This window comes from Pistacia vera, unplaced genomic scaffold (genome assembly GCF_008641045.1).
Source record: "Pistacia vera cultivar Batoury unplaced genomic scaffold, PisVer_v2 Contig138, whole genome shotgun sequence".
NCBI classification, from domain to species: domain Eukaryota; kingdom Viridiplantae; phylum Streptophyta; class Magnoliopsida; order Sapindales; family Anacardiaceae; genus Pistacia; species Pistacia vera.
In genome coordinates, this window is record NW_022195444.1 from 613,124 (window position 1) to 629,578 (window position 16,455).

Below are 16,455 nucleotides of genomic sequence, written 5' to 3' on the forward strand. Positions count from 1 at the left end.
ATTGCCTGAAATGGAGATTCCACCGTGCAATTATTTGATGATTTGAGGTTTCCATCCCAGCCAAACTTTATAAACTTTTGAACATAGTGCAATGCTTTAATGTAAAATGTCCTTTTAGGTATGTTTCTTGAGTCTGACCATTTTAAATCTGCCAAATCTCTTTAGGACAATTAAATATCTGCTGAGTTCTCATTTTTATAATATTGATTAATGAAGATTAATTGATAACCTTTCCGACGATCACTTTGACTGAAAGACCAGGTGTCTGCAGAACAGAATACATGAGAAAAATTTGCCCCTAGTGGAGATGGAGGCATTAAAACTTAAAAGAGTCAAGAGTGAGTTTTTGTGCTTTAGTTGGTTTTTAGACTAATGGGTTTGGCAGGGAGAACTTAAAGTTGAATATTGTTTGATCTTGTTGAGGCTTTTTAATGCAGAGAAATTATCTTTTCAATTAGCTCGGATCATTTGGCTTGTTCACGAGAGCAACATATTTGACCTTCTATCTTTCAGCATAGCATGAGGTGCAATGAATGAGTGAATATTAATGAATTTTTTACTGTTACTAGAGTCCAGAAAGAAGATAACAATTCTGGGGACAGTTATGTTCATATCATTTTGTGCTTTCACACCACTGAGCATCCTGACCCTTAACAATCTCAAGAGTCGTACCAAATGGAGTACTTTTGCAAGGAAAAAGAGAGAGCAAAAAAGATTTGATGGATTTTGCTGCTATACGATATTTCGATAATATTAACTATGTTTCAGTAATCTAAAACATCATTTGGTAACATACTGAATATGAATTCCCAATGTTATGCGATTCTCCGAGTACGAGGGACATATGTAGTCTCAGCCTACAGTGAGTAATTCTCCTATGATTGAAAGCAGGAAATTTCTAGCATGTTGTTTGTGGGAATATACAGGCTGGCTCTCATGTCAACAATTGCTTAACTCATTTTCATATCAGAAGAATTATGTGAGAAAAAAATGAAAACACTATATTCCCATTCTTGATTTGACTTATATTAATGTCTTATGTAAATCTAATTTACTTAGGAATTAAAGCTTACCCTCTTGAGATTGCTTGTATAATAAGATAAGTACATGGGCGTCGGTCATAACCCAACTTCATGTTTTCTTAATCAACCTCCAGGAGAGAAGAAAGGAAAAATTAGAAACTTATCCAAGATCATTGCATAAGTTAATTATTTTAAGGCTTTGGCTTTAATGGAAGGCTTCAATTTGTGATGCACATAACCTCATGGTTAAGCTTCTGCCTGTTGTCATTTACTGCATTGAAATTGTTGAAGGAGATGGTGGGGTTGGCACAATCAAAAAGTTCAACCTCACTGATGTTTTGTGACATAATGAATCTTAATCCTAACAAGTTTATGATCTTAATCTTCTTCACTTAATATCTAACCAATAACATATGAATACACTTTACTGCAGCTATTAAGGACTTTAACTATGTTAAGGATCGCGTCGAAGTGATGGATCACGAGAACCATGTATATATTCAAGTACTCTATCGTTGGAGGTGGTACCCTTGGCCTCAAAGTGAATGCTTATGTGGCAGAGTTTAGTTTCACATCAACCAGAGAAGGCGGTTGCTTGGCCAAGATGAATGTAGAGTATGAATATTGGGGGACACCTTATTATCTGAAGGAAATGCTGCAAACATTAAACATGTTGGAAAGTGGAAGCTAAACAAATCAAGTCTCAGGCTTCCAATTTCATAAAGATGAACACATGCATGAGAATAGATAAATTTTATTCATAAAAAACTCATACATGTGCCATATTACACTCAATCCCTTTTTATGGATTTTTAAAGGGATAACATCACAAAACTACCTTGACGGTTAAAATGTAACTTAACATGACAACATCACATAACTAAACATCAGTTTTCATCAATGTAACTTCCATAACCGTTCAAAACTGATTGATCAAATCTTCATCTTCTTTTTGACAGCACCTTTGATGCATATCTTCAACACTCCTCCTTGCATCAATAATGCTGTAAACTCCCAAACTCTGCAGTCATTCTTGCAATTATCATCAAGCTAACTCCTCCTTGTGAGTAAGCATAAAACAACCGAGCACATTACATGCTTATCAAACTTTGCAGCCATACTTGCTGCCATACCTGCTGCCATTCTTGCAGCCATCATCAAGCTTACTCCTCCTTGCGGTAAGCATAAAACAACCAAGCACATTACATGCTTAGCCAACTTTGCAGCCATTCTTGCAACCAACCTTGCAGCCACTCTTGCTGCCTTGCTGTGAATTCTGCAGCCACTCTTGCAGCGCTCTTGTCGTCACTCTTGCAGTCACTTCTTGCTGCCACTCTTGCTGCTTTGCCGCCAATCCTACAGCCAACTTTGCAGCCTATCTTGCTGCCAAACTTGTTGCATTGCTGCCACTTCTGCAGCCAACTTTGCAGCCACTCTTTCTGCCAAACTTGCAAGGATTTTCTTCACAATCCTTCAGGAAGATCTTACTCCTCCTCACTGAATTCATTCACAAAATTCAGCAATATCTCACATCTCTCACAGGTCCCTTAAGATAAAGGGCTCTGATACCATTTGTTGGAAATTGAAAGGCAAACAAATCAAGTTCAGGCTTCCGATTTCATAAAGATAAACACATGCATGAGAAAAGATAATTTTCATTCATAAAAAACTCATACATGTGCCATAGTACAACTTTACACTCAATCACTTTATATAGATTTTTAAAGGGATAACATCACAAAACTATCTTGACGGTTAAGATATAACTTAACATGACAACATCACATAACTAAACATCAGTTTTCATCGGTGTAACTTCTTTAACCATACAAAACTGATTGATCAAGTCTTCATCTTCTTTTTGACAACACTTTTGATACATATCTTCAAAAAAACAAGGGTCTTGTCAATGGCTAAGGCAGTTGATGCATACCTTCTAGCGAAACCCAATGCTTATGTATAGGAAGGTAGAAGAAGAGGATATTTTAGGCCAAAACGGATATGTCAAGTGTGTGGTAAAGCACTCCACTCCGCTCTGCAACTCTACCATAGATTTGACTATGGTTATAAGGGGTTTCACTCTCCAGTACACACACCTTCAATGCCTCCTTGAAATTCGTTCCAGGCTCAGCCAAATGAACCTGCTCAAGCATTGTTAGCGGCCAGTTTTGTGCCAGCAAAGTTCTCCAATACTTCTCATCAAGGAGTTCCTGTTCCTCCTTCCAATGCCATTCCACAATGGTCTCAGTACACTTATGACTCTTTAGGAATTTCAAATACTTATATTGGAGTTTCACAGCAGCATCATAACTCTTTTCATCAGCTTACCAATGTGCCTCAATCTGCCATTCCTTCCTTGACAAAGACATTGCTAGGTTCTGATCGCTGTCCTACTTTGTTTCTTAAATTCTGGCATTATTCATAATAAGATATCAAATTGTCATGGTCCTGATTGGTTTTTATTAAGTACTTGAAGTGAATCATTCATAAATTTCTCAAAATCTTAATGCATGGGCGGCATTACCCTTTATTTTCACTGATACAAGCGGGAATTCATTGGCATACATGAATCCTGGAAAAAAATTCAGAGGGACATGTCACAAGAGAAACAACAATCATGCTTAGAATATAAAGACACACTACACAATATTTAATGCACAAACTATGCGTAAACTTGAGGATTGTCCAAGAGGTAGTTTTCCACAATCTTGTATATTCCTGCAACTTTGTCATTGCCAGCCTCAATTTCTTCTTTTCTGATCTCAAATTCCCCCACCATGTGGTAATGGCTTGTCATCTTACAAATGCAACCACCACCATCACTATCTGCCTCATATTTGACCTCATAAACAATAGACTCAAGCTTGTCTCCTAATGCATCTCCTTCAATCATGGTGTACTTGCACACCAAATTCTTTTCATCGATTTCATCAATTCGATGCTTCACATATTTAAATTGAGTGCCTGCAAAGTTACCAAAAGAAAAAAAGCCTCCATAAGTACTATGAAAAGCACCACCTTAACTTAAATTTGGTTAGTCTGTCATTAGAGATTGTTAACCTTCAGTAAAGTTGACTTGCTCAATGCTTCCAGCTGCTCCACCATCACCTTGAATTACATTGACGCTTTTGATGAATTGGGGAAAGAGTTTTGGAAACAAATTGTTGGAATCCACAACCAAGGCCTTAAACATGCGCGGCGGTGCAATTGGACACTTGTACTCTTGTGTAAAAGTACTAACTCCCATGATTGTTTGTAGATTGAAGTAAAGAGAAGAGGAGATCACACAAGATTCTTTTGTAGTGTTAAGGATTACTCTGAAGTATTTATAAATGGTGGGTTTGGTAACAAATTTCCTTAAGCATGATTACAAAGACTAGAGTTACAATGCAACTACAGGAAACACAGACTTTTCAAGGACTTTTTTGTGGCTGCTGGACTTCTCTTGTATTAAATTTCAAAGATATTACTCAATGGAAAACAAGGGCTGCGCCAACTGAGTTTAGTTGGGGCTTACCGAACTGGGGCATTGCTTTGAACTGCCTGCGTAGTAAAACTAAAAACTGGACCTCTTAAGAATAAATTGTATAAATTTGTGGAATATTTTGGTTTAGTGTCTAATCACTACTTTTAGATGGATTTTAACAATCACAAATGGGTAAAACTCACCCATAAAATTGGATTGTAGGAAAGGGTGCCCACATGACTTCGCAAATGCAACAAGGGACTCCTGGTGTGGAGTTGCTCTGATAATAACTATAATAACCACAAATGGGTGGAACTCACCCTTAAAACCGGCTTGTAAGAGGAGGGTATCCAAGTGGTTATTAACCCAAATGCCAAACTTTTCTTTAGCAGTGCGCGACTTAATTGAGTCATTGGGTGCGATATACTAATAATAGTTTCCATTGTACTGAACCACAAGAACTGATTGTTCAGGCGCCCAACAGCCTGCAGAAGTTCAAAAGCTTATATGGTGCAAAGTCTTATCTCTCTGCTCTTTTGCTATACCTTAATCCTTTCTTTTCCTAATTACCCAACTTTTGTTATTGATTTAATTCTTTTAAAAGGATCTCTATACCATATCTTCTGTTACTGGTATAGCTTTTTAATGATCGTTAGATATATATTCTGTATACATCTTTTTGCGATCCTTTAGATGGGTCGTAATTTTTGTAAATAGTTTGTTCTCTTCTTTATAATTATATATTCATTCGTTTCTAGAAAAAAAGATCGAAATAAATAAAAAGTGTGTTAAATGTATTAACATAGATTGATCCAGAGATTCACCCTGATATCTTGCACAAGAGATGGAAATTCCAGAAAAAAAATTGCAGAACTGAACTTTTTAAGCATAATCATGATGGTGTGCTATGAGGTAAGCTTCTACAACTTCATACATTCCAATAGCTCTGTCCTTCCCCAGTTCAATGTCAATGTCCTTGATCTCTACACCTTCTTTTGGTTTGAATTCGCTTGTGATCTTGCAGACACACCCTCCATGGCCATGCCCTTCAAACTTCACCTCATATGTTATATATTCAAGCCTGTCCATCAATATATCACTATCTATAAATGTATATTTGCACATATAATTCTCCTTATCAAGCATGTCTATTCTATGCTTCATATATCCTATTGAACTTCCTGGAAATTCAAACAAAACAGACATGTTTGTTACTTTGCATTTTAATGTATAGCATAGTAAAAGAAAATGAGCTACTATGTGAGTTCTAACCTTCAGTGAAATTGATCTGTTTGATGGAGCCAACCTCTCCGTCACCTTCGATATATTCGATGCTTTTGATTGATGAAAACATGAGCTTGGGGCAGATATTATGGGAGTCGAGGATTAAGGCCTTGAACATCCTGGCAGGAGTCACCTGAGCTACAAATGACTGAGTTATTGATTTGGGTTCACCCATGTTGAATTCTGTGGTTTGGGACAATCAAGAGGAGTGCTATGATTGATAAGAGTTGGGGAAAAATTTAGCTTTATCTTTAAAGTATACCGGTCACATAAAAATTCAAAGTAAAGGATAATAATATGGCGTAAGTTTGACCAGTTCAAGTGTTCAACACCGATAGAGGGTTCTTTTGAGAATATTTTTTCTTGGTGACTGTTAGTGATCTAGAATATATGAAAATTTTGGAAGTTACTTGGAATCTCTATGCTCAGTTAGGAAGGGAAATTGTTGACATTCTAATTTGTTTTAATTAACTTAGAAGAAAATATCTGTTATTCTAGATGGCCAACTCTCCATCTAATGAAAACTGGATCACTTCTCCTCAACATCAAGAAAAGTCTATGAACCTGAAAATGACAACATGTGAAGCTTCTTTTGTAGGACAAATCCAGAGCATATGGCTCGGTTGGTCTTCAACAAGCTTTTAATGCAGAAAAATGTAGGCTCACATGGTCCATGTAAGTGGTTGGTCAGACTTCAGAAAATAAAAGCGAATCAAGCCCAGAGAACATTCCTTTCTAATCTGAACACTAGGACTTGACCAGTTTTGTAGCCCATGGAAAATAAGCCCAATTTTATAAATATTACAATAAACAAACTCTGCAGAGGTACATGGCATTGAGGCCGGCAGAATATTTTTTGTTATTAATTTTTTCTGTTTTTTCAGTTTTGTTTTTGGCTATACCTCAGCAAAATCCAGAATGCCAAAATTCAGTCAAACAGTTTTAGCAAATGTATACATAATTTTGTTGCCAACTTCTTTCAATGGCCTTTGTATTCAAGCTGAAACAACAGAACACCATAAACATTGCAGTCAACCCACAATCACAAGAGGGTTAACATCCTTATTAAATAGGCAAAGGCTACCATAGCCAGGCCAGAGCAAAAGTGACAGGACTACAGCACAAGGGATAAGGAAAAGAAAACATTTAAACATATGCGTCTGGGTTTTGCAGGAGGTAGGCCTCTACAATTTTGTACATTCCCAAGGCCTTTTCCTTGCCTTCCTTAATTTCATCTTCAGTCAGCACAATGTCACCCTTAGTATAGTAAGTGCTTGACATCTTGCTTTTGCTACCACCATCTCGTGTTGGCTCAAACTTGACATCATAAGTAATCTTGCCAAGCTTATTCATTAGTCCGTCGCCTTCGATCAAACTATATTTGTATGAAAAATTCTCTAGGTCTAGCTCATCAATTCTGTTCTTCATACTCTTTACTTGGCTACCTGCATCAGAAAACCAGAACACTTGCATTTAGTCTATTTTTAGTAGTTTCATTTTTGGAAACTTTGGTACATAAATGAACATATATGAAAATGTATGCTAGATAGTCCAAATGTATTGCCTTCGCCGAAGTTGATCTGCCTGATGCTCCCGGCCCCTCCATCACCTTCAATGATATCAATGCTCTTTACAGCAAGTGGCATAAGTTTTGGGATAAGGTTGTGAGAGTCAACAATCAAAGCCTTGAAAAGCCTTGCAGGAGGTACTGAGGAAGTATATTCATCAGTGTAAGTGAAGACACCCATGATACCTATGAGAAATTGTAACAAAAGAGTGAGCTTGATTACTAGAGAAGTGGGGAGTTGTTTTCAAACTTGATATGGGATAATGGGAGAGGGCTTTGGTATTTATAAGTTTCAAGATTTGGTTGAATACTTGTTCTTGAAATTGTTTTCCAATTGTTAAAAAATATTCAAATCATTTTCAGGGCTGATTTTCCAAAGACCAGAGACTGAGTAAATTGAAACAGCTGAAACTACATTGGTACAAATGCAAACAACAAAATTAAGGATATCAAATATGGCACTAAAATCCTTTTAGATAAGCATTTTCAGACTTCATAATACAAGTGCAAGGAACAAAACTTGAGTTCCAATAGCTTTAAACACATACTGAAGACAAATTCTGATCATGAAAAATAGGACCAAGAATGCATATCAAAAGCATAAACGATCCGAAATTTTTTTAGGTTTCTACAAGTAAAATGGCCTCGATTTCTCAAATTTTGGTACATATTAAGACAGTTATAATCGTAGTAGAGTTCTTTGTTTAGTCATTTTGGAGAAACCCTGTTGGTAAATCCAGTGTTTTTTTAAATGTTGGGAGAATTAAATATTTGTTAAGATGTGGCTAGCTTTTACATTGAAATATCCGAGACACTAAATCGGCCATTTTTGTCTGTTCTTGAGCATATTCAGATCCTATTCTGAAGATTAGATTACCTTTCCTATTATATTCAGCTTTATTTATTTGCCTGCTTCAACTCCTTAAAATATTGAATCATCAATCACTTCAGCTATCAATTAATTATCAAAGAGTATCTGCTGTTCGGTAAATGCAGATCGTTCTTTTAACAGAAGCCATTTAGAAAGTTCAGTACATATTTTCATTTTACTGTCTCCATTAGTAGCAAAGTATCACAACTTTAGAAACTCAAATAGACTGCCTCCTTCTGATAAAATATTTAACTAGGAAATTGTTACTAAATATTACATTACTGTTGTTATAGACTGTTCTCTATCATATTTAATCCAACATACCAAAGTGTTTAAGCAGTTCAGTCTTCTGTAATTAGATTGATTTATTCCATGAAAAATCTAGTCTTTCTATTAATTAATGATCTGCTTCATCTTTAAGTTTCTATTATACAAGGCATTTCTGGTTCAAACAGAACATAAGATCAAACTTAATAAGATGAAAAGGAAACAAGACTTTTATTCATTAACCCAAATTGCCTGATTTAGATTTAATAAGGTAACAGTGCAGCCACTCTTGTGAGCTGCAAGCACTTAGGCATAGACATCAGGATTTGTCAAGAGATAGGCTTCCACAGCTTTGTAAATGCCCATGGCCTTTGCCCTGGCTTCCTTAATTTTCTCTTCGTCGAGTTTGACGCCTGGTTTTGGGTAGTACTTGTTAACACTGGTGCCTTTGCACCCTCCATCAGGGGAGGCCTCATACTTAATCTCATAAGAAACTGATTCAACCTTGTCCATTCCATCGCCCTCAATTAATGTATAGTTGTATATCATCTTCTCTTTGTCCAATGCATCAATCCTGTGCTTCAAGTACTTAGCTCCATCACCTGCATAGTAACAGAACAACAAAAACACTTCAAATTTGATTATTCCTACAATGTAAGTGTCAAAACTAGTGAAATTAAGTAAATGCAACTGACCTTCAGTGAAGTTCAGCTTCTTGATGGTTCCAGGGCCCCCATCGCCTTTGATTGTTTCGATACTCTTGAAAGCTTGAGGCATAAGCTTCGGTAAGAGGTTGTCGAAATCAAGAACAAAGGCTTTGAACAATCTTCCAGCTGGGACAGGGCTGGTGAACTCTTCAGTGAAAGTGATGACACCCATGATTGCTTTGTTTCAATACTAAAGATGAACCAATTAAAATAGGAAAGCTCTTGAATGGGTTATCATGGTGAAGGCCAAAGGTGGTATATATAGATTGAGAAGACAGTGTACTAGTTTGTCCAGTAAGTAATGGCTTCAGAAACTTTTGGTAAATATTTAATGCAGGTTCATTTCTTCATCATTAAAATGCTCAAATATTATATATCAATGTTGTAGTCAATTTGAGAGACACATCTGTTTTTGTGAGGCAGATTGTTAATGTGGAAATGATTCTAACCGTTTATTCAACCTATTCAATGCCGTAACTTTTTTTCTTTTGTGCTTTCCAGGAAGATTGATAAACTGAGAGTTGAAAAATGGGCATCATATATGCTATAAGAAATGGACCTAAATCTTGATGATGAGCGTTGGGGATGTCTATCACAACCAACTTAGGCGGCATTTATTGACTCTTTACAACTCCTTGTGGAAATGAAAGTTTGGTCTTCATTATGATTAAAGAAGAGAGAAAAAAAAAAAAAAGGTTCAATGTTATGAATACTATTAGCACCTATACTAACAGACTAATAAATACCGGTTTAATCGTTCAATGAAGGAAATTGATATTTGATAGAGCTTAAAGTACTGACCTTGAATCCTCTTCTTTTCAATGAGAATGTGTCATATTTCTGACTCTTTGGTTCGAAATCCTATTATATGATTCGCTTGTAGCTCGCGGGCTGGTGGGTCATTGCATTTTTCTAGAAGATCAAGAATTGGCCATATATTCAAGTCATTCAGAGAAGAATATATACCTATCCTGAATTTTTTCTGAATTTTATACTTGTTTAGAGGTTAAATCTTATTACTGATCCCTTTGTTCCTCTTAGTTATTGATTCATCAAATGAAAACCATAGCCATGGAAGCTGTAAGACTTTGTTCTGCCATGAAACAAAGTGATCTTATTTTTAAATAGATAACAAAAAACTTTAATAAAGTCATATAATTTTGAATATATTTATTGTAAACTGAAAAAAACAACAGACTCTGTTCCATTGAAACACTACAGGCCACTCGGTGGTCACAATAGCGAACCCTTATTAAGCACAATAAAAAGAGTGAAAGACCTTCTCAGCAGAATAAAATTGACCTTCTTAATAGGCATTAGGATTCGCTAAAAGATAGGCTTCAATGGCTTTGAACAATCCTGAAGCCTTTTCTTTCCCACCCTTGATTTGTTCTTCCTTGATTTCGAAGTCGCCAACGGTGAAGTACTTGCTGTTGCTTTTGCAGATGGATCCACCGTCTGGAGAAGATGCTATCTTGATCTCATAAGTAATTTTCTCAAGTGATTTCATTAATGCATCACCCTCAATCACACTGTAGCTGTAGCTAAAATTCTCTTTGTCTAATGCTTCAACCTTATGCTTCACATAATTGAATTGGCTCCCTGCAAGTGAAAAAAGAATAATACAAGTCACTTTAGTGCTTTCATTTTTTTTCCCATAAAGAAATCCAAAAAATTTAGTTATTAAGACGTAAACTAGCCTTCGCCGAAAGTAATTTTCTTGATGCTACCAGGCCCTCCATCTCCTTCAATGAGTTCAACATTTTTAATGGCCCCTGGAACAGTCTTAGGGATAAGCTTGTCACCATCAAGAACAAATGCCTTGAACATCTTAGCTGGAGGGATTTTTGTTGTGACCTCCATTTCATAAGTGAACACACCCATTATAACTTGGATGCTTGTAATTAATTGAAGGGAACAAGAATGGTGGCAATGTGGAGGAGGAAGATTGATTTATTTGTAGGGAGATTTTGAGGTGAGAGATGAAGGGAATTGAGCCTTATATTTATAGACTAAAATTTGAAGGCAACTTTGTGTAGAAAGTGATGAATTGATTCCAAATTTTGTACTCACCTCCATTCTTTTCTGAATTATCAACATGTAATTCTTAAATGGTTGCACAAAGAACAAATCTGAGCATCAAGTGTAAAATCTACAATGAATAAATATTACTAATCAAACAAAAGAAAGTTTTGACATGGAGTTCTTGGATTATTTGATCTTTATGTCCGGTGCACATAGTTTAAAGAAGGAAAATATATAAGATCATTCTCACCACAAGTTCCATTATAGATTGAAATTTAGCGATTTACGAGTTCATGACAAGTGCTTAATTACTAGACTTGGAAGTGGTTGAAACATTTTTATAAACTGATGGTGAAATTTTGAGACACTGTTATGTTACAATATACTAATACAGTCATTATCATTTTTGACATGTAAGTTGCAAAGAAGACAGAAAAATTTTAATCAGTCAAGTGCCTTAGGAGAAAACATACTAAACAAAACTAGAGCTGGAGAAGAATTATTCTCATTTAAGAAAAAACAAGCTGACTGAACACTTGCTGCAGTGAAAATCAATATTTTTAATTGTTTCCTTCTGTCATTATCACCTGTTTTCGTCCAATAATATGATCTCCATTTTTTCAACTGTTCTAATTAAGTTTGTCACTTTCGATCACTCCCAAGGTCTATTAAGCAACATAATCATGCTAAAGGAAAATTCAAATCAAACAATACTTTGAATCTATGATCCACTTATTATGGTAACTGGTAATGAATGCGAACAAATCACACACAAAACTTGAAATAATCAACCACATAACTTCCTAACAGGCATCAGGATTGGCCTGGAGGTATGCTTCAAAAGCCTTGACCGCGTTAGTGGCCTTCTGTTTATGATATTTAATTAAATCCTCTGGCATCTCAAAGCCAGGTAAGGTGTAGAATTTGGTAGTGGACTTAAAGATTGATCCTCCATCAGGAGATGGCACCCACTTGGTCTCGTGACTAATTTTCTCAAATTTGTTAACCAAAAAGTCACCTTCGAAGCTGGTGTAGCAGAATACAAAATTTTCTTTGTCTATTGCATCAATCTTGTGCTTCAAGTAAGTGGTTTTGTCGCCTGCAGATCAAAAAACAAACAGTTAGTGCTAATAATCAAAGCAATTTTCAAAACTGTGTGGTGTAAACTAAATAAAATGGCTCCATGTGCTCTGATTAATTATTTGGATTATGTTATAGGAGCACCTTCCACAAAGGTAACTTTCTTGATGCTTCCAACACCTTCATCGCCTTCGAGGAGTTCGCCACTCTTAACTTCTTGTGGCAAAACCTTGCGGAAGAGATTATCAGCCTCAAGGACAAAGGCCTTGAACATCTTGGCTGGGGGGTGGGCACAAGTCACCTCCAGTTCATAAGTGACAACTCCCATGATTACCTAATTAATTAGTATATAATTTTAAATAATTGAATATGAGAAGAAATACTGAGAAGTGATTACTGATAAGTAAGGAGCTATGAGTTGTGGAAAGGGTATAAGTGAAGGAGCTATTTATAGGCTGGGGATACAGAATGCTGAATATTTGTTTGGCTTATCTTTTTCATCGCGTAATGTGACTTGAATAAGAATATGAATTATACAATAAAAATTCCCAGCCATTCAACTTCTATAAGTTATGAACCGATCAATAGACCCTTAAAGTGGAGGACTTTGTTCTGCTATGAAACACAGTGAGTTTATTTTTTCTTTCCTCCTAACTAATATTCCTTTTAAAAAATAGTTTTGCGTGAAATATGGCTATACAATTGATAGTACTTTCAAATTCCAGTGATGATATATTGACTGGATTAATAAACCCCCTGAGGTTTGGCCAAATCCAATAAACCCCCTGTGATGTCTTAATTAATGCCCTCTAGAATTGATGCCCATCAATGTATGCTATCCTACATCAACAAGAAGTATTTAGAGAATATGAATTTGAGTAAGCTCTGGGGTTGAAATTAATCTTAAGTTCATTGACTTCCTTTGCAAGTAGATTTTCACAAATAATGTACCTTAATTAATGCCCTCTAGAATTAAGGTCCTCTAGAAAAGGAAATATCATTCTTGATTTTTTTTTTTTTTTTAATTAGCAGTACTAAGTTTGTCAAATTTGAAACTTATATATGTTTTAATCATATATATACCTGCATCAACTTGTATTCAATAAAAATGATACGAACATTTTTTACTTTTTAAGTCTTGTTTATTGGTAGATTCTATGAACATGTGCCAGATGAAAAGAATTTAGTCATCTGGGTAGGCTATCCAGAGGTCTTGTATTTGAGTCCCACAAAGTGATCACCTACCACATTCATGATTTACCTAGCCCCATTAGGCTTATAGAATGTTTAATGGACCGCAGGGATTAGTTGAGGTATGCGTAAGCTGGCCCGAACCCTCCTATTATAAAAAAAAGAAAACAAAACAAGATTTGACCTAATCCTTACATAATAGCACTATTGGAAAAATAAAATTCATAAAAGATTTTGTAACAAGCCACTTTTGATCACTTTCTTTGTCTAGAGCATCAATCTTGTGTTTCATGTAAGCGGGTTTGTTGCCTGCATATCTAAAAACAATCAAGAGTTAGAGCTAATTTTTTCAAGGATGCAACAAGTTTTTAGAACAGTTTAGTGATCATTGTGGTGTAAACTAACCCTCCACAAGGTTAACTTTCCCGATGCTTCCAGCCCCTCCATCTCCTTCAATGAGTTCGGCACTCTTAATAGCTTGTGGCATAACCTTGGGGAAGATATCATCAGCCTCAAGGACAAAGCCCTTGAACATCTTGGCTGCGAGGAGGGCACAAGTCACTGTTAAGATTTCCATAATATTGTGTAAATCTTTTGCAATCATGTAAATATTATATAATCCTTTAGTTATGTCAGGTATATGATCTCAGAATATTTTAGAGATTATGTAATCTACTAATTATGTCAGACAGAATATTGTGTAATCGCAATTGACATAATTAGAGGATTTAGGAGATCTTATACTCCCTATATAAAGAGTGTAACTCCTTAGTGATAAATCAATGAATTTAAAAATACAATTCTTCAAATTTACATGGTATTAGAGCCACTCTCTGATCTAAAAAAAATTGCTCACTCTAGAGCAACCGCCAGGAAATTAACTGGTGAGAAATCCTACCATCAGCTGTCATCAATTCGAAAAGAAGAAAACACGACAATCTAAATTCTAAACCCACCAACCCAACCACCAACTGTCCGCTGCAAACCACAAAACACCAAAAATCCCAATCCAAAACAAATTAACAACTCTAGCCTTTTTCAACCAATCTGCCGCAAATCCACTTCATCACCCAATCACCCAAACAACTTCAATCACCAAGAAACACCACCACGCTGCTGTCGTTGAGCCAAGAAGGGAAAAAACTAGATCAACATGATGAAAAAACCCAGATCAACGCTGAAGCTTGTCGCCGAGAAACTGCCAATGTGTTGTCGTCTTGTCCTTGATTTGTTGTTGTCTCAACCACTGTCGCCATCATCTTCGACTGCTGCTAACGTCACTGATCTGCTAACATCAACTCCGTTCTGTTACTGGCGACTTTGATCGGCCGCTGCTGCGCCACCTTGAATTGCCTTCCGTGTTTGTCCGAGAGTTTGTGTTTTTTTTCTTAACTTTTTTATTTTTATTTTTCCTTTTAGTTTTATTTTCTTTAGTTTTTATTATTCTCAAGTAATATTTAAAAAAAAAAAAGTCAAGAAAAGCCAAGTCCAAGTAATAAAAAAAAAAAGGTCAAAGTCAACAATGTCTGAATCATCAGGTTCAAAACCCATTATTATTCAACTCGATGGAGCTTTCAATGTAGGAATTACTCTTACCAAATCAAACTATGATGTGTGGTCTCAGCTTATGGAAATGCATATTGCGGAGAGAGAAAAACTTTCCTATATTTGTGGAAAGAAACCACCACCAAAAGAGTCCGACGAGGGGTACAAAAAATGATATGCTAAAAACCAGAAAGTCAAACAATGGTTGTTGATATCCATGTCTCTTGAGATTATGAAGCATTATCTACGCTTATCCATTGCTCACGAAATTTGGAGTGCTCTATCCAAAGCTTTCTATGATGGAAGCAATGAGTTACTTGTCTTCTCCTTGCACCAGAAAGCCTTCGCTGCTAAATAAAATGGAAGGCCACTCTCAGTCTATTATGGAGAATTGACATAAATATTTCAGGAATTAAACCACCGAAATAAAGTGGTTATGAAGGATCCCGATGACATAATAGCATATCAGAAATCTGTCAAGCAATTACGAGCTCACATTTTCCTTGTAGGTTTGGATGGAGAGTTTGAACAAATTTGTGGAGAAATTCTAAGAAAAAATCCGTTCCAAATCTGGAAGAGAGTTACCCAAAAGTCGACGAGAGGTAGTCTGTCAAACTACCTTGAAGGGAGAATCAGGAAATATTGAGACTTCAGTAATGGTAGCCCAAAATAGAAGCCAACATGCAAAATCCAGCAAATCAAACGACACAGACAAGAAGCACACCCACTGCAACAAATATGGTCATACCAAGAACCAATGTTTTGAATTGGTTGGATATCCAGACTGGTGGGATCACAGTCGTGATCAAAGGAAGAAGAATTCCGAGAAAAACTCTGTTGCTGCTATTGTGGAAAAGAAAGAAGATGCTGATCAATGCTCATCATTTGTAGCAACTACTAGAAATGACAATAAGTCTTTACATATGTGTACATCTGTTTCTAATAGTGCATGGATAATTAATTCTAGTGTTACCGATCACATGACATTTAATTATATGCATATTTCACACTTTAAACCATCCTCACAAAAATTTGTGTCTACTGCCAACATTGAGTCCACCCAAGTCATTGAAGAAGGATCAATAGCCTTCCAAAATACTTTAAACTTAGATTTAGCTTTAGTTGTTCCCTCTCTAAATTACAATTTGTTGTCAATCTCACAAATAACCAAAACTTTATCTTGTGTGGCGATTTTTTAGCCTGACGTTTGTGTGTTTAAGAGGATTCAAACAAAGTAAACGATTGGTTGTCGTATTAGACAAGGGAAGCTGTATTTCTTGGATTTAGAGAAAAAAAATTGCCATAGTACAACAAGCTTTTATAGTCAGTGGCTTAGAAGATGACAACCAGAAATCCTCCATTTGGTTATGGCATTGGCGTCTTGGACATGCTTCATTTGGTTACTTAAAGAAATTGTTTCCAAGTTTGTT

General features: G+C 36.0%; 6 protein-coding genes and 1 pseudogene across 7 annotated transcripts; 1 reads left to right on the top strand and 6 right to left on the bottom strand.

Moving 5' to 3' along the window:
* The first annotated feature begins 1,264 nt into the window (after nt 1–1,264).
* Nucleotides 1,265–2,985, top strand: LOC116122869 (annotated as a pseudogene).
* Nucleotides 2,718–4,480, bottom strand: LOC116122868 (major strawberry allergen Fra a 1-3-like). 2 transcript variants are annotated; one of them, XM_031408672.1, is made up of 4 exons: nt 4,083–4,480; nt 3,686–3,998; nt 3,547–3,594; nt 2,718–3,431 (listed from the first exon to the last, which is right to left on the bottom strand). In XM_031408672.1, coding segments are annotated over exons 1-3 (501 nt in total). In that variant the 5' UTR covers nt 4,270–4,480; the 3' UTR covers nt 2,718–3,431; nt 3,547–3,593. The 2 variants fall into 2 exon arrangements, with proteins under 2 accessions (XP_031264532.1, XP_031264533.1); XM_031408673.1 differs by lacking the exon at nt 2,718–3,431 and having other exon boundaries at nt 3,539–3,986; nt 4,083–4,479.
* A 774-nt stretch (nt 4,481–5,254) lies between these two features.
* On the bottom strand, nt 5,255–6,041 carry LOC116122871 (pathogenesis-related protein STH-21-like). The gene is made up of 2 exons (XM_031408676.1): nt 5,761–6,041; nt 5,255–5,669 (listed from the first exon to the last, which is right to left on the bottom strand). Exons 1-2 carry the CDS (start codon nt 5,945–5,947, stop codon nt 5,371–5,373), a joined length of 486 nt encoding a protein of 161 aa, XP_031264536.1. The 5' UTR covers nt 5,948–6,041; the 3' UTR covers nt 5,255–5,370.
* Nucleotides 6,042–6,743: 702 nt separating this feature from the next.
* LOC116122867 (major allergen Pru ar 1-like) lies at nt 6,744–7,578 on the bottom strand. The gene is made up of 2 exons (XM_031408671.1): nt 7,337–7,578; nt 6,744–7,217 (listed from the first exon to the last, which is right to left on the bottom strand). Exons 1-2 carry the CDS (start codon nt 7,518–7,520, stop codon nt 6,919–6,921), a joined length of 483 nt encoding a protein of 160 aa, XP_031264531.1. The 5' UTR covers nt 7,521–7,578; the 3' UTR covers nt 6,744–6,918.
* A 1,102-nt stretch (nt 7,579–8,680) lies between these two features.
* LOC116122863 (major allergen Pru ar 1-like) lies at nt 8,681–9,400 on the bottom strand. The gene is made up of 2 exons (XM_031408668.1): nt 9,173–9,400; nt 8,681–9,079 (listed from the first exon to the last, which is right to left on the bottom strand). Exons 1-2 carry the CDS (start codon nt 9,354–9,356, stop codon nt 8,784–8,786), a joined length of 480 nt encoding a protein of 159 aa, XP_031264528.1. The 5' UTR covers nt 9,357–9,400; the 3' UTR covers nt 8,681–8,783.
* Nucleotides 9,401–10,392: 992 nt separating this feature from the next.
* LOC116122843 (major allergen Pru ar 1-like) lies at nt 10,393–11,146 on the bottom strand. Its single transcript, XM_031408642.1, has 2 exons — nt 10,885–11,146; nt 10,393–10,786 (listed from the first exon to the last, which is right to left on the bottom strand). Exons 1-2 carry the CDS (start codon nt 11,066–11,068, stop codon nt 10,491–10,493), a joined length of 480 nt encoding a protein of 159 aa, XP_031264502.1. The 5' UTR covers nt 11,069–11,146; the 3' UTR covers nt 10,393–10,490.
* An 866-nt stretch (nt 11,147–12,012) lies between these two features.
* Nucleotides 12,013–12,617, bottom strand: LOC116122816 (major allergen Pru av 1-like). Its single transcript, XM_031408626.1, has 2 exons — nt 12,434–12,617; nt 12,013–12,308 (listed from the first exon to the last, which is right to left on the bottom strand). The coding sequence occupies exons 1-2, from the start codon at nt 12,615–12,617 to the stop codon at nt 12,013–12,015; spliced, it is 480 nt and encodes a 159-aa protein (XP_031264486.1).
* Between the last annotated feature and the right edge of the window lie 3,838 nt (nt 12,618–16,455).